The sequence below is a fragment of the Bos javanicus genome, chromosome 17 (assembly GCF_032452875.1).
Source record: "Bos javanicus breed banteng chromosome 17, ARS-OSU_banteng_1.0, whole genome shotgun sequence".
NCBI classification, from domain to species: Eukaryota; Metazoa; Chordata; class Mammalia; order Artiodactyla; family Bovidae; genus Bos; species Bos javanicus.
In genome coordinates this window covers 55,141,822-55,163,709 of record NC_083884.1, presented here as the reverse complement: position 1 = coordinate 55,163,709, position 21,888 = coordinate 55,141,822, and the positions used below count along the sequence as shown (strand labels likewise).

General features: G+C 39.4%; 1 protein-coding gene across 1 annotated transcript; it reads left to right on the top strand.

Annotated features, from left to right (window-relative positions):
- Nucleotides 1-1,000: 1,000 nt before the first annotated feature.
- PPP1CC (protein phosphatase 1 catalytic subunit gamma) lies at nt 1,001-20,063 on the top strand. Its single transcript, XM_061384779.1, has 8 exons — nt 1,001-1,280; nt 11,465-11,596; nt 12,308-12,538; nt 16,139-16,243; nt 17,214-17,437; nt 17,646-17,780; nt 18,737-18,797; nt 19,672-20,063. Exons 1-8 carry the CDS (start codon nt 1,226-1,228, stop codon nt 19,740-19,742), a joined length of 1,014 nt encoding a protein of 337 aa, XP_061240763.1. The 5' UTR covers nt 1,001-1,225; the 3' UTR covers nt 19,743-20,063.
- Nucleotides 20,064-21,888: the final 1,825 nt, after the last annotated feature.

Sequence of the window (21,888 nt, the reverse complement as noted above, 5' to 3'; positions counted from 1 at the left end):
CAGGATCCAAAAGAGCAGATGCGTTTGCTGAATGTAACTGCACTTTCAAACCCAGCTAAGACGATACGCAGCCCCCAGAGGTGGCACATTTTGGAGGAATCTCCTGGAGAGAGATTATTTGGGGAGACTGAGAAGCCAAGGGAAATTGACCAAAGTTTTCAGGGGTATCTACAGAACTGGGGACCCGACCGCAAAGCCAGCGGGTGCAAACTCGCTCTTCTCTTCCGGCCTCGAGCTCCGACGCGCGAAATCTGCGAATTCTCCTTTATCTGCTGCACACGCTCGCTCATCTTCGTTCTGGCCGGAATCAGGGTAAACCGTTCCGATGATTATATAACTTCGCGAGTTCAAGAAAGATAATCCAGAGAGAGATGATGAAATTTTTTTGAGGGTGGATTAAAAAGAATTTTTTCCCCAAATGTAAGTTACAGAGTGCACAAAAATGTGCATACAAATACCCATATTTCCACCACTAAGAAAGAATAACCTAACATTTTTATTTATCTGGGAGAGGACTTTTTAAATTAGCCATCAAATATATCTTTCCCTCCCCCGCTAAATTCTAGCAAATTTGAAGCCAAAGAGAGTCAACCTATTTCACTGTTCACCTCTACCACAGATTTCTCTTAAGGGGAAATTCCAGGACACCCAAATTCCCTCCGTGGGCTTTTCACATGGCCAGGTCTGCAAAACACTTAGCCGCAGTGAACAGTGTCCTGCGAAGCCCGCAACCCTCGAGTGCACAGCTGCATCTTCTCCCCCATCCCCAACTCCCGCGTTCAACTTTGCAACTCACGCTCCCGCCAGGGGGCCTATTTGCTCGGCCCGTTTGGCGGAAGGATTCCGCGCGCGATCGCATTTAGCCTCAACGGTCTCCTCCCCATTCCCGCGTTCTGGCCCCGCCTCCTTCCCTCTCCCTGGCCCCGCCCCCTCCCGGGTGCCCTATGGCCCACAAAGAAGTCCCGGCCGGGCCGCTGCACTCCCCCGCGCGCATTCGTGCGCCGCCCGAGGCTGGCTAAGGAGTCGGCGGCCATTTTGTTCTTCTCGTGGTTCCAGTGGGGAGAGAAGGAGGAAGCAGGGAGCGGGGCGGTTGGGGGGAACCCACCGCGGCTTCTGCCACCGCCGCCACCACCATCTCTGTGCTCGTGGCGTGGGACAGGAGGTGTGAATCCCGGGCGCGAGCCGGCGGCGGCGCCGCTGCGGGAAGGTCGGCGGTGGGAAGGCGATGGCGGATATAGATAAACTCAACATCGACAGCATCATCCAACGGCTGCTGGAAGGTGAAGGGGGCGGCGGGCGGCTCCGGAGACTCGCGGGGGAGGGGGATTTGGGAGGCCTGTTGGGCTTGCTTCGCCGAGACGAGTGAGCCCCGCGAATTCGCCCGCGGGCCGGGGACTGCCGCGGGATGGAGGTTGCCCGGGGTTCCGCACTTGGCCCAACCTGCGGACCCTCTTGCCTCCGCTCATTCATTGCTAGAGGGTGCAGCCTTTCTCCTGGCCGTAAAATTTGAAAACTCCGCTCCCCACCCCCACGTTTCCGGTACGTACCCCCGGCGCCCGGCACTCCGGACCAATCTTTGGAGAATATTGGGGGCCCCAGTCCAACCTACTGGACTGCTCGTTCCGAACTTCGTGGTTCTCAATATTTTGGAAAGCAATATGATGCGGATATGGATTTCACCAAGCTTGAGGGCTTCTTTCCTAGCCTGCTTATTTTTATTTTTTTGTGAGGCTTGGGGTCGAGGGCCCCGTTACTTGTTACTTGGTAACGAACGTTCATTCTCAGGGAGATGTTGGAACCCATATTCTCCTGCCCTCCCAGATGTGCTTTTTAAGTTGTCTTTATCCCGGGGAAGTCTCCGCGCTCTTTTCTGAACGTGCCTCTGAATCGTGAAACGGCAGTGATCACAGTTTCGTTAGGATCTTTGCAGTGTGCCAAGCTCTGTTAAGCGCTTTGCGTTCACTGCATTTTGCTGTCTTTTAGTCGCATCCGACTTTCCGATCCTATGGACTTGAGCATGCCAGGCTTCCCTGTCCTTCACCATCTCCCGGAGCTTGCTTAAACTCATGTCCATTGAGTCGGTAATGCCATCCAACCGTCTTGTTCTCTGTCGTCCGCTTCTCCTGCTTTCAATCTTTCCCAGCATCAGGGTCTTTTCTAATGAATTGTCTCCAATACTTTGCATGCATCGCATAAATCATATTAGCCATCGCTTCTAAAGCGCTTACTGTGTGTAAGGCATTTTTTGGAGCTCTTTACATAGATTTCATGTAATACACGAGGTAGATGCCCTTTTTTTCCTGACTAAGACCCAGAAAAGTGTAGTCACTTAACCAGTTAGTGATAGTCAAGTTTCAAACCCAGGCAGCCAGGAACTCAACGTCATTCAAGTCACCCTGTGTGTGAAGGAAGGAGGTGTCCAGTGGTTGAGCAAAGGTTAAAATAAATCTTTAATTTTGACTGACCTAAAACTCCTGAGGTGTCCGGCGATTGATTTCTATTGATGTGGGAGAGGGATGAAGTTCGGATTTTAAGGAGAGACGCTGAAATAAAATCACCCACTACCCCCGAATTCTAGAGCACATCTATTAATAATAACATCTAATTCCGAACTTTGAAATAATTCAGATCCTTTTCTTGAGTGTTGGATAATGTAGATTTGGCTGAGTTTTAACTGCATTTTTGCTTTTATATTCTAAAATATTGTTGAACTGTAAATGCTCAGAGATGGAGTCTAGCGTAAACAGTTGGATAGCTCTGGTGTTAGAATTCGCAGATCTTTTAAGTCATGAGAATGAAACTTCATCTTAATCTGTGTGCAGATTTTTTCCTTTTATAGTGTCTCAAAAGAAAAACTCATTAAATGAGCCCCTGAAATGTCACTGCCATTTGTGGGTGAAAACCTTGTTTTTCATTCAGTATCTGGCATTTATTAGAAGAATCACAGTTTTAATATTTGTTAATATAGTTCTTTGGTTTATGTGAGACAGCAGTGGGTCAGAAACAGATTAAAACAATTTGCTATAAGAAAAGAACTTAAATTTTTCTCATTCAAAAATTGTAAATTCTGCATGTCTATGCAGGGACATGTGTGGCTTTATTTCTTTGAGAAAGCTGGAAAAAATGGAAGCTGTGGATTAGAAACAGAATTTTAAGATTAGTTAGGTCTTAATTGTGGGGTTGCCCATAACTTTTATATTCATATAACATCTTATTAATTTTAATCTTATTTTTTAAATTGTGCTAAGAAATTTGCGTTGATTAACCTGGATCATTTACAGTGAGATCAGTCATTTCTTAATAGTTTCTATACATGTTATGTTGCGCTGGAAAACCAGGTTTTTTTAACATTTCTTTTTTTTTCATTGAAATTAGTAAAGCAGTGCGTTTTCATTCCTCGGGAATAAACTAGCTGCTCAACATTCTTAATGTTGTTGTTTTTTTTTCTCATCAATGTTAGATTGTCAGAGAAACTATTGGAAATGATCTATTGAAGATATATATGTATATCTTTCCAGGGTAGAAGATGTTGATAAGTTGTGATTTTTTTTTTTTTTTTTAATGCCTCACAAAGTTTTTCCTCTAAAAATTTTCATTAAGATTTAAGTATATCTGAAGATGGAGGGAATGTGAGTTTTATGACCTTTTTTAGAAATTTTTTACATGTTCAGAATTGTCTCTTTTAAAGTGGAGCTATACAGCTAGTTGAGAAGTAGCTCAGTGATAGTACTAAAAAGACCATTCAAAGGTGAAGTCTTAGCTAACAAAACACCTTGCTTTAAGTTGTAGTCACTACAGCTTTGCAGTTATTTTCTACTCTAAACTTTTAGATTTTCTTTAAGGAGGCAACATTCTGCCACCCACCTGGGAAGGTCTGCCTTGCAGGTGATAAAACCTTGGGATTGTCACTCTTGTGTGTTATTCATGTTCACTTGCTTAAATGCACGGTAAAACTTTGGATTTAGAGAATAAATCAGCTGCTGATTTGTCTGATAGTCCTACTGTGTTGGAGAAAAGTGAGATTAGAGTGAGGTTAGTTTTGTAACTGATCTCCTACAGAGAATGATTGATGGCTAGTAATTTTCTTGCAAAGCAGACAGTTGTAATTTCGCATCCTGCTTTGAGAGAAGCATCTCACCTCTGAAGATGGTGGTTGTCAAACTGCAGGACTGTGTCAGGCTCTGCACAATTGCTTGATTTGCATTAGTGATTTAAATGTGACTTCTGTCCTGGCCCTACGAATTTAATCCTCTAATTTGTAAAAATAGTCCCTGTGTTTAGTTTTTTGATGTGAAATGAAACATGTTCGTATTGTAATGTTTAAAAAAGACAGTGGTCCCTGGTCCTGAAGATAATAAAGGACAAACATAATGGCACAAGAAAAAAATTCTTAATATATGCTGACCAAGGAAAACAAAAATAATCTTTCTTAATGAGTTTACACATCAGATCATTTTAACAATTAGACGCTTTTCTTGGGATTAATGATCATAGGGCATTTTGTTGATTAAGACAGTAATCATAAAGTTGTATGTTACTAGTACCCTTAACTTCCAAGAAGCCTGTATTATGAGGACCTCCCCTCCCCTCCCACATGTCAATTGTATGCTGCATTCTCTCCTACAAGTAAGAAGAGAAAGGTCTTAGAGCTATGATCTGCAGCTTGCACCAATCCTAAATTGCAGCTGGGGAAGGGTTACTCTGTGCCCACAGTGCCCCCTCGCCTGACAGTAGCAGGAGGAAGCAGTGAAATCTAACAGGATGGGGTGTGTCATTCTGTGGTGGTTGAGGGAATGTAAGCTGCGGGAGCAGGCAGGCTTTCCTCCTCCAAGCTGGGGGAATGGATGCCAGGCTGCACCATGCGTTAATAGCACATCCGCCGTAGAGGTTGGTGAGATTGTTCTGTATCTGTGAAGCTGCAGTCATGTGCCATTGCCATTCAGTCTGCCTGAGAAGGTGAGGGTTACTGATCTTGAAGCAGGGAGAGGATATACAGACTTGGTCATTTCACTCAATTTACTCTGAAGGGTGTTAGTGGACCTTGAAAACTGGAATGTGAAGGAGATAATATCCTGATACGAATCGCTGTGTAAATGAGGAAACTGGAAAGAACAATGTACAGAATTCTGTACATTTTTGTTTGTTGTTTAATTCAAGAACAATGTACAGAATTCTGGGGCAAATTTTTTGTTTTAGGATCAGACCACTGTATGCAAAGCATGTAAGAATAGATGATTTACTTAATGGTCTTGATGTTTTACCTGAAATCTCCAATTTCATCGCCCCCCCCCTGCAGCTTACTGGCATCCCTTATCTAGAGAAGATTGTCTGTTACCAATATTAAGGCTTACAAAAATGCCACTCAGCACAAATGTAGGGTCAGATGTCAAGTCTAATCAAGCGTAGGTGATAAGACTGTAGAGAGTTAAAGATTTTTCAATGAATTGTCTTCACTCTAGGTGTAGAAAACTCAAGGTTCTTCATTGAGAGCAGTAGACAGTGTTTTGCAGCTACATCCTGATTCTATATATGCCTTGAGAAAATTGATGTCACCTTTAAATGCCCAAAGTATCACACCAGCAGTTAGCAAAGTCGAGGTGGGGAAAGGGCAGCTTAGAAATTAAAATGGCTGAAAAGTGGATGTCTTCCTGCTGGTGACTTTGCACTGAAACTGAATGGTTCTTGATTAACTTTTTTGTGGCTTACAGCTTTTGTAGAAAAGACCTCAGTTGTTTGTGAGAAAGTTTTGATATTATAGAAACTCAGTGTTTTTTGTTTGTTTTGGTTTGAGGTTTTATTTTCCTAAATTTGTCAAATGTTGTGAGGTTATTGTCACTAAAATAAATATGATGTGGCATATTGTTAAGATTACCACCTTTTTAATAGGATTATCTTATTAGCAAAGTCTCTGTTGACATTTTTATACTGGTTGTGCCAATTTTAGGTTTTAAAACTTGATTATAATTGAGCTAAGGCTTTTTAGTGGGTATGCTATTCCTTTTCTATGACCTTCTTTCAACAATTAAGGGGCAAGAAGAATACATGCTTATCCCTCGTAAGTAACCCCAAAGTAGTCTTATTTCATAAGTAATCCCAAAGTAGTCTTAAGTTATTACAAGTTTTTATCAGTTTGTTTACTATAAAATTGCATGGGAGTTTTTATCATGTGCTCATGTGAGTGATTTGCCAGATAAATAAATGAAGATATAAGTTAGAACAGAACAGTCTTTGCTCGTAACAGCCCTAATGCAGTTTTCTGAATCTGCCATTTTAGCCAGATAAAAGCTTTTACTCAAAAGTTGCACATTTGGAAATGCCCTGGCCATCCACTGGTTAGGACTCCAAGCTGTCTCTGTCGAGGGCAATCTCTGGTCAGGGAACTAAGATCCTGCAGGCCTCAAAGTGCTGCAAAAAAAAAAAGAGAGAGAAGTCACGTGCCTAAGACCTAAGTTGACCATTGTAATGGATCAGTCACTAATCTGTATATGTCCGCTCTGCCTGCTGATTTTATTTCTATACAGTACCTAGCACCTGGACTTGGTAGACACATTCTGCCTGGAAAATGAAATTCTCTTGGAATTTCATTTTGGAATATTTTGTATTTCATTGGCAATTGTTGAAATAACTTCATACATGCAGTTTGAACTACTACTTAGGAAGATACCATTAGGAGACAACCCATGAACTTCCAGCTTGGGTCGCTCTTGTTTACATCTCTCTCGTCATGCACAGCACAGTGAGGTTCAAGTAGGCAGTGCTGCTGCTGCTTGGTCACTGAGTCCTAGCTGACTGTTGTGACCCCATGGACTGGACTGCCAGGCTCCTCAGTCCATGGGATTTACCAGGCAAGGATACTGGAATGGGTTGCCATTTCCTTCTCCAGGGGATCTTCCCAATCCAGGGATCGAACCCAAGTCTCCTGTGTCTCCTGCTTGGCAGGTGTATTCTTTACCACTGAGCCACCTGGGCAGCCCTGAAATACATAGTGACTGATGTTTATTGAGCAGCACTGTACTGTTCGCATTTTTTCTTTGTAGCTAATAGTGATAAAATAGATATGCAAGCCTTTGTCTTTTTAATGGTGTTGAAGATGTCCCTAAGATAAACTTTTAGTTTTCAACTTTTATAGAGGGGGAGTTCTCGGTACAGAATGTATAATAATCTGCAGTTACCTAGTTTGTCTTATCTTCTAAATCCTGTACTAGAATGTAAACCTCCCAAGAAAAGGGACACAGTTCTTGTCTCTCCTGTTGCCAGAAGAGGATGCCCAGCATCTATCACTGGTTCTGGCAGGTAGTAAGTGCCCAGCAGCTATTTTGTTGAATATTTGTGTGAAGCATAGTAAAAATGAATGTTGATAGTCTTAACAAGTAGATTGCATCGTTTAATTTTTAATGCTTCCTGTTTGTAAGGATGCCTATGATTTTTTATACTCATCAAATTTTTCTTAAGCACCAATGACTGTATAGAGGTTTAGTAGTTTGTCCTATAAAATCTCTTTTGGTTTAGAAGTAGAATGAAAACAAATTCTTTCCTTTTTTTTTTTTTTTTTTTTTTAACTTTTTCTTCTTTGTTATTGCTTATGAACTTATAAAATGGCAAAAACAGTTGTGTGCTGTTTACTTGCTTTCATTTGTTTTCTTACTAAGTTTCTAACTTAATGCCATATATTTTAAACATATTTTCAAGATGAAGAACAAATTCTTAAATGGGAGAGTGATCTGATGGAAGCACCACTTCAGAGCTAGAGTCAGGGTGTGCTCCTTGCAGGCTCTATGACCTTAGACCAAGTCACTGAGCCTCTTCAGCCTGTAACACAGAGAAGTGACAGCACCTGACTTGTGGGATTGCTGTACTGAATGGCTCTGTGAATAAAGCCTCTTAGTGCAGCAGTACCCAGCACGTGGGAAGTGCTCCCTAGGTGTTAGCTACAGCTAGTACATGATTCTCCATGATGGACACTGAAAATAGTGAAGTAGACTTCTTATGCTGTCAGCTAATAGGCCATCTCTAAGAAATGCCTGCTGTGTTCACTCAGACTGCCAAAACCCATTTTGAAATCTTCATTTTCTGTTAGATAAAACTTTAAGAGTAATCCTAAATTTTCAAAACTAGAAAAATACTCTAGTAAAGCCTATAAGAATGATGCTATTGCTTTGTCATTTGAAAACACAGACACGGTTTTTGTTCTTGTTTTTGGCTAATCAGTGTATAGTCTGGGGTGCATGCTAATTGTAATGCCACAAATGAACAGATTTTATTCAGACTTCATTCATGCAACAAATTTTGAGTACCTACCACATACTGGCTATGGGCATGTACACTGCAGGGCTAGTGGTGTGGTCCTGAGGTTACATTCTACCAGGATGAATAGATGGAAGTGAACTGGCAGTTATAATACAGAGTGTGTGCTGGGCCGTGTTGGGAGAGCATTTCAGAAAGCATAAAGCCGGCTTGTTAAGGGGGGAGAAGATGGCTAAGGGGTTTTCCAGCGTGAGGTGATATCTAAGCAGTCTCGAAAGATGAGCAGGTATTTGCCAGTTGGTAGATGGTTTTGATGGAGTTTCTGTTTATATAGTTTTATTTATTGAGCTAATTGTTGGGAATTTAAGAAGCTTTGTGACTGTGTTTTTAATGAGCACTGTTCAGACATAAACTGAATCTTGATTTGTTCTGGAAAAACTGTATTTAATCCTCAGTCCACATCAGGAACACTTTTTAAATTGTTAGTGTTGCATGGAGCTCTGCCAGGTACTGTATGATGACCTAGAGGGGTAGGATGAAGATGGGAGGGTGGAAGGAGATAAGTGTATACCTGTTGCTGAGTCAAGGTATTATACAGCAGAAACTAGCACAACATTGTAAGGCAGTTAGCCAATTAAAAGTAAATTTTAAAAAATTGTTAGTATTGTTCTTTACTAATCTCTGTGCTCTGATCCTTCGGGGACAGTCGTATTAAGAAAACTACAATTATCATGAACTGTGTCTAAAGGATGTAGTGGGAAGTCTCCAAACCAGTAAAATGTGTATTAGCAGCATTGATTTAATCTGATAGCATTCATATTAAAAGTATGGCTTGTGTTCCCTATAGGTATAAGTCTTCTAAAAGACTTAGAGTGGGCTGTCCCCTTACAAGTGTGGGCCTCTGCTGAAAAAGATTCCCTTTGAAACCAGAAGCGTTTAGGAGTCACCTAGCCAAAAATAAAGTTTCCTGTTGGGCAGTATGCCCAACCTTCTGGCTGACTTGTGGTAAAATCACTGATGACTGGGGTTTTCTGGCCAGTAAAGCAATGATCCCACTGTCTTTTCACTGGGAGGGTTTCTTGAGTTCTCTCCTTATGTGTGTGTCTAGAAAGAAAAAATGACTTTGGTTCAGGAAAAAAGTTGGTTTTGTTTCACAAACAACTCAGTTGCTGTGGTATTGTGTATGTGTCTGTTAGTGTAGTCCCTCAAAAATTATTCTTACTGTGCTTTCCCTTGAGTTGATTCTTGTTTCTTAATATTTGATCAGCATGAGACTGGTGGTCTCTTAGTTCAGTTACATGTTTTGGAGTCCAAAGAGGTGATTTGCTTAAGACTATAAAACCAATACAGAAACCTGGCTTCTAGTTGCCAGTCCAATGCACTCAACGTTTTCTTTTTGCTGTACCCCCTAAGAGTTTGACTCTTTTCCCTTGTCATCCTTTCTTACGTATTGTCTTCCATTGAAAAAAATAACACCCTTCCATTTCTGCTCAGCTTGTTTCCTCAGAGAATTTCATTTCAGTGGCTATTCAGGCTGAAGTAGGGCTTCCCCTAAGAGTATTTTTCAAATTTAGGCACAGCCCTCTTTAATAGAAAAAAAAAAATTCTCCGCAGATACCAGGGTTTTTTTAACTTGAAATTTTTATTACTCTGTAATGTTACTTAGATATTTACAGAACAAAGCTAGATAAAAACCAGTTAAACATATTGCTCTTGTTTAGCATTAGGCTAGATGATTTTGAATTTGAATATAAAGCCTTCAAAACTGATAAAGTTTAAATTAACATTGATTTAATCTGCTTATGACTTTATATTGGGTTTAATGGTAGAAAGATGTAGGCTTAGCTCTGTACTTAGTCTGGTTCTGTGTTTTTGCCTCAGTTCTAGTTCAGAGAATGCCTCCTTTCATGAATTCCTTGTACAAAACAAGTGTTAAGATTTTGATTGCAGTCTGATGGTAATCAGTCCCCATATTTAACCAGACCCTGGCACTTCATAAGGGGCTTCCCTGGTGCCTCCCTGGTGACTCAGATGGTAAAGAATCTACCTGCGATACAGGAGACACAGGTTTGATGCCTGGGTTGGGAAGATCCCCTGGAGAAGGGCATGGCAACCCACTCCAGTATTCTTGCCTGGAGAATCCCATGGATAGAGGAGTCTTGTGGGCTGCTGCAGTCCACGGGGTTGCTAAGAGTCAGACACGACTTAGAGACTGAACAGCAACAGCAGCCACTTCATAACTGTAAGATTAAGGTAAGTTTAGTAATGCAGTGCTACTTGTTATTTATTACCCTGGAAAAGGAAACGGCAACCCACTCAAGTATTCTTGCCTGGAAAATCCGTGGACAGAGGAAGGAGCCTGGCAGGCTGCAGTCCCTGGGCTCGCAAAAGGGTTGGGCACAACTTGACGACTAAACTACAGGCAGTGCAGTGCTGTTTGTTATATATTTAATAACTGTCTAATCTGTTGCAACTAGAGTCAAAACAATTTCATTTCTTACTGCTACCTACCTGCTGATAAATGAATTATTATAAGGCCAGAGGATATCTTATGCTTCACTTTGATAGTGAGTAGAACTCGAGTCTTCTGATGTGATGCATGCTGTGCCATGATCTCTTCCTCCTTTTTCTCAAGTTTTACCTGTTCCAGTTACTAGGAAACCTTTCTCACAGCATACGCTGACATCCTTTGCCATGTATAGACATGAGTGTATTCACAAATTCAGGCCTAGAAAGTTGCATAGCAAAATACCCACAACACGCATACATGGTGTTTTAATGAAAAACAGCACAGTAAATTTTTTTCATAAGATCTTGGACCATGGAGAGAGACCTTTGGTCCTCTGAAAAACACTGATTGGGAGGGAGAGATCCTGAGCATTTCCAATCTCATATTTTAAAACAAGGAATTGTTAGAACTGACTCAGTAACATGACAGTCTCTAAGACCTCCTGCTCTACAAATACTAATTCATTTATAAGGCTGGAGAAGAGAAGATAACGGGAGGCAAAAAGAGCTGATCTGGTGAGTGGGCTGTAGGTGAACAAGGCCAATTGTTATTTTTATGTGTCCTGAAAATAAAGCCTAGTCAGAAAGTAGTTAAACCATGTTCTTGTCTCCTCTTTATTTAAAGCTTGTGCCTTTTCATATATGTTTAATTTTTATATGAAATCTTACTTTGACTTCACTTGACTAAATTGGGGTTTTTCTCCCCCTACAGTGAGAGGGTCCAAGCCTGGTAAGAATGTCCAGCTACAGGAGAATGAAATCAGAGGACTGTGCTTAAAGTCCCGAGAGATCTTTCTCAGTCAGCCTATCCTGCTAGAACTTGAAGCACCACTCAAGATATGTGGTAAGTTTTGGTGCACAGTTTCCTTTGGTTATGTGATTAATTGACTGAGTCAAGGATATATATAGATGGTATATAGACGATATTATGTTAGCCAGTAGAATCATGTACTATTTATGAATAACCTAGAACTACATTATGTATTGTAGCTTTAGAATAAATACCTCTAATGGACCGAGTTTACTTAGATGTGCTTCAGATTTTCTTAAAATTATTTTGCTAAAGAAATACAAACATTGCAGAAGAAAGGAACGGAAACAGAGTGGAGAGCTAAGAAAAGGCCTGAACCTATATATAAGCTTAAAGCAAATACTCTTTGGCAGTATCTAGCAGGGAGATTGAAAGCCAGATGTATTGGTGGGTGTAGTGTGTGTGTGTGTGTGCCTTTGTCACATGGGGTCAGGGCTTGTTAAGAGTGCATCGCTTCTGCTGGCACGGTCCCTAGAGACTGAGCTGTTGGACATTTGATATTGATCAGCCAGCCTGAAAGGGAAACGGTCTTCCTTGGCAGGAAGGCCTGCCTAACCATTAATAATCCGTTCTGCAAAATAAATTATTAATTTCTTGAGTTTTGTGTGTGATTCTGATATACACTTAAAATTTTCACTAAGCTCTGTTGGACTAAATAAATACTACACAACAGTGTAAATTAGTTATGTGGGTGGTTTGAACTATACGAATGAAGACACTGTGTAATAAAATTCTTGCTTCTAGGTGATATCCATGGGCAATACTATGATTTGCTTCGACTTTTTGAGTACGGTGGTTTCCCGCCAGAAAGCAATTACCTGTTTCTTGGGGACTATGTGGACAGGGGAAAACAATCACTGGAGACTATCTGCCTCTTGTTGGCTTACAAAATCAAATATCCCGAGAATTTTTTTCTTCTCAGAGGAAACCACGAATGTGCCAGCATCAATAGAATTTATGGATTTTATGATGAATGTAAGTACTTTCTACAGTAAGATTTACTTATATTGAGATATATGGTCGTAAACTGAACATGTTTCTGTTAGGATTTGTGAGAGTTTAGATGTAGTGTTGTCATTCTTCATGCTTACTATTTTGTTAACTAGTTTTTGTCCTGGCTGCTTTCTTGGGGTAAAAAACTTAACATTTGTTACAGTATGATAATGCCCTGGATTCTTGTATGATGTGATGATTAGATTAGGAAATAGTGATAACAGTGGTGACTTCTTTTAAGGTAATTGTTGTGAATAGTTGCAGATACTTTAATTTTTAGTACAACTCTGAGAACCTGTCCAAATAGATAGCTTTGTTTTTGATAACTTTATTGAGATAAAATTTCATCCATTTTAAGTGTACAGTTCAGTGAATTAAATTCATAGAATTACACAACCATCACACAGTCCTGTGTAAGCACTACGCTACTTTCTGTCTCTATAGGTTTGCCTTTTCTAGACGTTGCATATAAATGGAAACTTGGAATATACAAATAACTTTTGTAATTTGTAATGTAGTTCTTTTTCCTTTGGCACATCCAAACCCAAGAAAAACAGTACTCACTATCTGAAATTGTGTGCTGAAAGGAGAAAACAGGGCAGCAAGGGGACGCTAATTAAAAGTATTTGAATAATTTATACATTGTTTGACCCATTTTGAAGGTACACTTTGAATTGATAATTGACAGGAACAAGATTCCTAAAGCCTTGAAAATAATCAGTTTCAGTAGAGTTTTTATTGATGCTGCTGTTTAAGTAACTATAAATTAAAAAAATTTTTTTTTTAATCCTTATCTCCATCTTCCTTTTGTATTTATCATTTCTGTGAGTGGGAGTGGTTAAGGAGTTTGAATTACTAGCACTTGCCAGTGTAATTATAACAAGTCTGGTTTTGTCTCTGTGGTCGTACCCTAGACTATAATCATAACCTATAGTCTCTCAAGGTGTGTTACTCCATCTCGGTTTCACTTAGATGTGTTCATCTAGTTTATTTGTTGGAAGTACATTGCTAGAAAGGTTCCCTTCATAAACTTGGTCCTCGTACTCACAGCCTCTCCCTTGACTGTATGTATGTATGTAGTCCAAGACCCAGCTTGGACTACATAAGATAAGGTGGGAGAAAATGGACTATACTTCAGTAAAATTAAAAAAAGAATGAGGTGGGTGAAAAGGATATTTGATATTGACAGTGAGTCTTACCAGAGAGGGACTAGCAAGGCAGTCACTATTTAGGTAATGAAATGAGAGGCAGAGAATTTTGTAACATTGTGTTTTAGGAATTTGTTACAGGTACTACTATTTAGAGCATTTTCCTTTTTATATAGTGGTTAGCCAATATTTTGATGTTTTATTTGATAAAGTTCAAATTCACACAATCTCTTTGTTGTGATATACTTCCTAGTGTGTTAGCTACATCATTTTTGGTTTCTTTTTTATTAGAAGCCTTAATGATTTAGAAGGTTGGCATTGAATAGTATCAATTTTGACTCTTTGTCTTCAAGACTCGTGTAATGAATGACCTTGTACTCCAACTTTCCCCTCTCCCATCAGGGAGGTATAGTTTGCCACCCCGTCTGTGGGCCTGAAAGTATCCTGACATAGGTGGCTTTCAGTGGATGGTTTTCCAACTTAAGAAAACATTGATAATTTTGTTAAAATTGTACTGTATTGAAATTTTTTATTCAAATGTAGATTTCTATGAAGGAATTTTATTTTTTTTTAATTTTATTTTATTTTTAAACTTTACATAATTGTATTAGTTTTGCCAAATATCAAAATGAATCTGCCACAGGTATACATGTGTTCCCCATCCTGAACCCTCCTCCCTCCTCCCTCCCCATACCATCCCTCTGGGTCGTCCCAGTGCACTAGCCCCAAGCATCCAGTATCGTGCATCGAACCTGGACTGGCAACTCGTTTCTTACATGATATTTTACATGTTTCAATGTCATTCTCCCAAATCTTCCCACCCTCTCCCTCTCCCACAGAGTCCATAAGACTGTTCTATACATCAGTGTCTCTTCTGCTGTCTCGTACACCGGGTTATTGTTACCATCTTTCTAAATTCCATATATATGCGTCAGTATACTGTATTGATGTTTTTCCTTCTGGCTTACTTCACTCTGTATAATAGGCTCCAGTTTCATCCACCTCATTAGAACTGATTCAAATGTATTCTTTTTAATGGCTGAGTAATACTCCATTGTGTATATGTACCACAGCTTTCTTATCCATTCATCTGCTGATGGACATCTAGGTTGCTTCCATGTCCTGGCTATTATAAACAGTGCTGCGATGAACATTGGGGTACACGTGTCTCTTTCCCTTCTGGTTTCCTCAGTGTGTATGCCCAGCAGTATGATTGCTGGATCATAAGGCAGTTCTGTTTCCAGTTTTTTAAGGAATCTCCACACTGTTCTCCATAGTGGCTGTACTAGTTTGCATTCCCACCAACAGTGTAAGAGGGTTCCCTTTTCTCCACACCCTCTCCAGCATTTATTATTTGTAGACTTTTGGATCGCAGCCATTCTGACTGGTGTGAAATGGTACCTCATAGTGGTTTTGATGTGCATTTCTCTGATAATGAGTGATGTTGAGCATCTTTTCATGTGTTTGTTAGCCATCTGTATGTCTTCTTTGGAGAAATGTCTATTTAGTTCTTTGGCCCATTTTTTGATTGGGTCGTTTATTTTTCTGGAGTTTCAATGGAATAAAATAGAAAGCCCAGAGATAAATCCACGCACATATGGACACCTTATCTTTGACAAAGGAGGCAAGAATATACAATGGATTATGAAGGAATTTTAAAACCACTGCTGAACGTGATAGACTTATTTCCTAAGTGTAGCAAGCACTCTGAGCTACCATTTCCTCCATTCCCCCTGCCCGTGTTATGACTGTAGTCCTGGAAAAGCTGAGGTATCTGTTGTTGGATAAAATGTGAATATGTGTTACACTTTTCTGATGCCAGAGCTGTCTGGTCTGTAGTAATAGGAAACTGCATTAGGGGTTCTGGCTCAGAATCTTGAGGATTTGGAAGCTTGAAGAGACCTTGGCAGTTATCCAGGAATCTTTCTGGAGCCAGATGCTCCTGGCGGTCTGAGGTGGCCTTAGGGGGGAAATGTACAGAGGAAAGAAAGCAGCAGCCCGGGACTAAGTTAATAAGATGCTTAGGCAACAGGAGGAAGAATCTTAATTTTTGATGAAGAAGCCGACAGAGTGAGTTGTGAGTTGTTCTAGGTTGCCTTTGGAAATAGGAACCCACCTATGGTTTGAGAGTGGACAGAAAAGACTATGTTGCAAACAGAGTTGGTGCTATCAAATAATTGTTGAGGCTTAATGATAATCCTTAATCAGTATATCTGGAATTCTGTTTTCAGACCTTGCATGGAATTTTAAAATAGTGCATATGAAACTATAAGTTGTTGCTTATAAATCACACATCCCTTAAATATGACATATATCTAATTCTCTCGTTTTTAATAAAAGCATAGTTTTTGAATATTGCCTTGGAGGACTTATCCTGAGAGTATGTACCTGCAGAACACCAGTCTCTTTTTTAACCATCCCCAAATTTTTCCAGGTAAAAGAAGATATAACATTAAACTATGGAAAACTTTCACAGACTGCTTTAACTGTTTACCGATAGCAGCCATCGTGGATGAGAAAATATTCTGCTGTCATGGAGGTATGTGGGCTGATTTTAATTCCACATAGATTTGGATTCTTCTAAAGAGTGTACACTTTGACATTGATGAATTAACATTCGGATGACTTCCTCTGTGAGGTGACTCTCCTGTACTGCTGTGTTACACCAGGAGTCCGCTCTGGCACATCCAGGATCATCCAGATACAAGTCCAAAGTATGCAGTTGATTTGTTACAGAGAATTCTAGGCTCTGTAACAGTTAGCCTTGAAAATAGAGTACAAAGTATTTTCGAATATAAAATAAACAATGAGCTATACCATAGATCCTCTAGGATACTGAAAATGTGAATATACTTTCCCTTGGACTGTTTTTGATCCTTTCCTTTCAGAAATGTCTCTGACATAGATGTTAAAAGTTTACTTTGCTTGGTGGTTTTACTTCATATGATATAATTAAAATAGTATCGGCAAAGAGGATATCTTTTCATCTGTGTCAGAAGTTAGACAACCATCAAAAAGCCAACTCAACTATATTTTAATAAAACTATTATCCTTGCCCTCCTTATGTACTTATATACTGGTTTTGGTAGAGTTGGACATGTGATTTTTAAAGTCAGATTGAGAGCCAGTTACATCTGAGCTGATTTGACATTACAGTCCTTGGCCAGTGCAGGTTTCCTAGAAAGCTTCACCTAAGTGTCTGCATCTTCTACTCCCAGTCACTACAAGTGGTCATTAGGGTGCTCTGAATGTTGAAGTAACTTTCCTTGTCCTGTTCAGGCACACACTGCCCCACAAATTAGTACATGTAACAAGTTCCAGTGGGCTTCCCACCCCCCTCCCCTTTTTAACAAAAGCTAATAAGTAAGAAAAGATAACCAAAGATTTCATGGAAGTTTTTGTAAGTCATTGAGTCTCTCTGTAGAGAAAGGGAAATAGTAAAGTGCTAACTTCCCTTTTAAAATTGTGTTTTCTTCCATTTTGTTTTTTTTTCCCCCCTCATTTAATAGGTTTATCACCAGATCTTCAATCTATGGAGCAGATTCGGCGAATTATGCGACCAACTGATGTACCAGATCAAGGTCTTCTTTGTGATCTTTTGTGGTCTGACCCCGATAAAGATGTCTTAGGCTGGGGTGAAAATGACAGAGGAGTGTCCTTCACATTTGGTGCAGAAGTGGTTGCAAAATTTCTCCATAAGCATGATTTGGATCTTATATGTAGAGCCCATCAGGTATTGATTTTGAATTTTACATGTACACTTAAGAGCATGTGTGTGAGCACAGATTCTCCTTGTTGATTTTGGTGGGTAGGTATTGCTTATTTATACAAAATGTCTCTGGAAGTGACCTATAGGATGTCAGGCTCAATGGGAAACTGAAGAGTGGTTTTACTCACCTAAAGTTTGCACCTGTTCACATTGAAAACGTTTTCTCTCCAAGGTGGTTGAAGATGGATACGAATTTTTTGCAAAGAGGCAGTTGGTCACTCTGTTTTCTGCGCCCAATTATTGTGGAGAGTTTGACAATGCAGGTGCCATGATGAGTGTGGACGAAACACTAATGTGTTCTTTTCAGGTAGAGGATGTTTTCAGCATTGTTTCCGTTTATTTCTGCATTTTATTGATTTTTAAAAAGTGCTAGTTTCTGCCTATATTCATTTATTTGGAGTAGACTGAAAAATTTTATTTTCCCTTAACTGGTGTTTGTTCTAGTTTAGTAATGAGTGAATTCCTTTTAAAAGAATGAAATGATCATAGAACTTTTGCCCCAATTATTGAATTTAACTGTTTTCATATTATTTGAATACATTAAAATCATGATACATTAAGTCTAAAGCTACAGTGTTAGTACCGTGTTCAGCTAAAATTAAATCACCACTTGTGCATGAAGGTAGTACTTACTCCACGTGCCAGATGTGCCGTGTGATTACCCAGCTCTCCCACCATGCCTCTGTTTCTAAAAAACCTCTGTTGATTGACCATGACATCATTTGGCCTTCACTTGGCACAAAAGAATCATTTACACGCAAAGTCTACTGCAATTTTTTTCTCAGTTACTATGATTAAACTTATACGACTTCAGGCTTACCCAATCATAAACAAAAACACAGCCACTAAAGTCAAGTCATCAGTTAACTGAATTAAAAGAAGTGTTCTTGATTTTTTTCTTTTAATTATCAGGGAGGTCTTGCAACCCCTAGAGATTATGACATGATCCCCTAGGGGTTTGAGAAACACTGTTCCAAAGAACTTTACCCCCTGTGTCAGAGGGAACACCTAAAGGTGTGACTTCAAAAAACTGTCATTTTATCCAGAGGCGAAACAGTTTGTCCAGATCGTATATCATAGTGGTTTATAAGAGTATTTATTACCAAAATGTTTGTCAGCTTGGTTTGTATTAATATGCCAGTGGAGCCTTCAAAGTTGTTGGGGCAATTTTAAACAGACTTTCTGAGCAAAAGATTTGAGTGAAATGTAAGACTTGAGGTTAAGTGTATTTCCTAAAATGCATCGTTTTTTGAATCTTTGCAGATATTAAAGCCTGCAGAGAAAAAGAAGCCTAATGCCACGAGACCCGTCACACCTCCAAGGGGTATGATCACAAAGCAAGCAAAGAAATAGATGTCATTTTGATACTGCCTAGTTGGGACTTGTAACATATAGTACATAACCTTCATTTTTAAAACTGTAATGTGTACTGGTCAGCTTGCTCAAATAGTGTTTGTGGGGCTCCCCCTTCCATTTTTGACTTCATGAATGGTATTTGCTGGTTGTAACAGCAAATGAAAGATTCTCCACTCCCAAGGAAATGTTTTGTTTAGTTCCCTGTTCCTTTTACAAACAACATTAATAATGGTGTTAAAGCTGTACACTCAGGACAGTGTCCCCTGTCTAAGGGGTGAGTGTACAGCTGATCTTTTTTTAATTCAGTACAGCTAATGTAAATGGTCATTTTCTTTAGGCTATAAAGAGAGCCCTAGGGTGCTCAATCTGTACATGTTATTGTCATAAAATGCATACTGTTGGATACAAACCACTGTGAACTTTTTTGTTTCAAAGGGATTGCTTTTTTTTTTCTTTCATTGTCTTAATGTACAAACTAGTTTTTATAGCTATCAACATTAGGAGTAACTTTCAACTTTGCCAGCATCACTGGTATGTATATTTAATTAAAGCACACTTTCCCCTACGGTATACTTAAAATGACAATTAAAGCCATTATTTTAAATGTTTGTGACTTTTTTCCTGAAGCCAAAGTTTCTGTTGAAATATATATTGACACTCCCCTAAGTAAGTACAAGGTGGCATGGTTGTGTACACCTGTCACCTTTGTGGGGATTCAAAAACAGGTTTTTGAGTTTGAATAGCAGTTAGTAACATAGTGCTGTTTAAGCTATTAATGATTAAAGTTAATTACATTTTGTACGATTTCCATATAGTCTATTCATTAAGTAATCTTTTTACAGTTACATCAGGCCTGAACCCGTCCATTCAGAAAGCTTCAAATTATAGAAACAATACTGTTCTATACGAGTGACCGATTATGCATTCTTTGGCCTACATTCTTTATTCTGCGATGAAGTTGAGGCTTATAAGTCAAAACAAAGGAACTAACTTACTATCCACCAGTTTATACAGAACTCACAGTATCTATGACTTTTTTAAACTAAGATCTGTTAAAAAGAAATCTGTTTCAACAGATGACCGTGTACAATACCATGTGGTGAAAATTAATTCAGACTTATTAAATGATGACTTGTTAAATCCTCTCAGTGTCAATTTATCAGCACAATACACACAGGAGAACTGTTGATGGCATATTGAATAGATTTTAATGAATAAATTGCTCTGGAAACCACGCAGTTTCAATTTGGATTTTTCTTCCTTCAAATAGTCTGTTTTCCAAAGATGGATTGTAATATGGATGCTCATTCTTCAAATTCTTATTGGATATAACTGAGTTTCTGAAGTAGAGAGATGAGATTGAACTATTTAGGGATGTGTGGGACTTGGTGAGTTGTGTGACATCATCTGTATCCATATTTTTTGTCTGGGTTTATTTGAACTTGGCAATAAAATTCAAGAGCTACTTTTTAAATTAGTCTAAGTCAACCACCAGTGTTTTTATACACAAACCTTTGCTCTTTTCTCTCTTCCCTAACTCATATGAAACACAATGTTGTGTCCTACATTTTTCACACATGTGTTGAAGGCACATTCATTTCTCTGGTACATTAAAAGTGGATGGAGAGTGTGTCATTTGAAAAGCTCATTCTTCTATCAAAAACTGGTTGTCTCTTAGGGAGTTGGAAGAGGACCACCTAGTGGGGATTGTTTGAACCAACATTTGCTTGTGGGAGAAAAGACCATAGTTTGTACTGCAAGCCCTGGCCCTGAGGCATCGGCCGTGCCCGTGCCCCGAGTGTGCTCCTGGGTGACCTTGTGACTTCTAGCTCCTTCCTGCTCTACATTTGTGACAAATTCAGAGTTTGCTTATTCTACTTAGGATATTCTCCCAGGTCTCTAATGGAAGAAGATGAACAAGTTGTATCAGTTTCATAAATCTTTAATCTGTGCCTTGGACATTATCAATTGTATCACTTCCAGGATCTCAGAATTCTATAAGATTGTAGAATTGAGCCATTTGTAACCCATTGGGCTTGGGTTATAAAGTGTGGAGTATAGTTCCTAGCTCAAAATTCTTCTGAAAAGAAGCACAGCACTGGTTAAGTAGAGAACAAAATCAACCTTTGGTTTTAGGACATGAGATCTTAGAAGAGACTCAAATAACTTGAACTTAATACGTGAAGACACAGCTTCATATTTTGCCTTGTAGATCCCAGTCTGCACCAGCCTTACTCTCTTATTTGTCCTTATCACCATGTGCAGCTCAGGGAACATCTGCCTTTATACATAGTCAAGGTCCTGGCTCCTCCTAGCTGTGTGATTTGACTGAGTGACTTAAATGCAGTGTCCCTAGCTATAAAAACAGGGACAATATCTAATATGTCTCTCTCATAGCGAATCACTGAATGAAGTAATGAGACCTGCTCAGAAGAATGCCTGACTCAGTATTCAGTAAATACTTACTATTTGTTACCTTATAATTAATCTCAGTTGTTTCTCTTTGAATATCTCAGTTGGCTGAGTTCTAAGAAGCATCTGCCTTTTATGTGTAGCCCCTGTTAAGACCTGATACTGAGCCATGGCTAGCTAAGCATTTCTGAGCAGTGATTGCATAGGATAGATATTTTCAGCAGATATGAAAGAATTAACTAGGAAATGAAGTTGTTGCAATTATTAGTGTAATTTTTCCATTCTAGTTTCAAGTGATTACAAAGTATTTTAGCTCTCAAGATGACACCATTACAGAAACATTCAGATACAAAGGTATTGCCATCCTTATTTAACATGATACACGTGTTATACATGATATGATATATATCCAAATAGTTAACATGATACTATTGGAACTCATCACAGAAATTACGGATAGGTATCTTCTGTACTATACTTGCCCACATCAAACATATCATCATGTTTTTCAAGGCCCTTGATTAAAGACTAGAGGCTTTAAAAGTAACATACACACGTGGAGTATGAGACAGGGGAGCTGGGGACAAATGAATGATACTTCATGAAGGCACAGGATTTAGACTGATGGGAAAGGAGAGAACCTACAG

What these genes read in the sequence shown, in the direction of transcription:
- PPP1CC (XM_061384779.1), top strand. Translation starts at nt 1,226, where the DNA reads ATGGCGGATATAGATAAACTCAACATCGACAGCATCATCCAACGGCTG. An exon ending in AATATTCTGCTGTCATGGAG is followed by an intron (nt 16,244 to 17,213) that starts GTATGTGGGCTG and finishes CTCATTTAATAG; the next exon opens with GTTTATCACCAGATCTTCAA. An exon ending in ACCCGTCACACCTCCAAGGG is followed by an intron (nt 18,798 to 19,671) that starts GTATGATCACAA and finishes ATCTTTTTACAG; the next exon opens with TTACATCAGGCCTGAACCCG.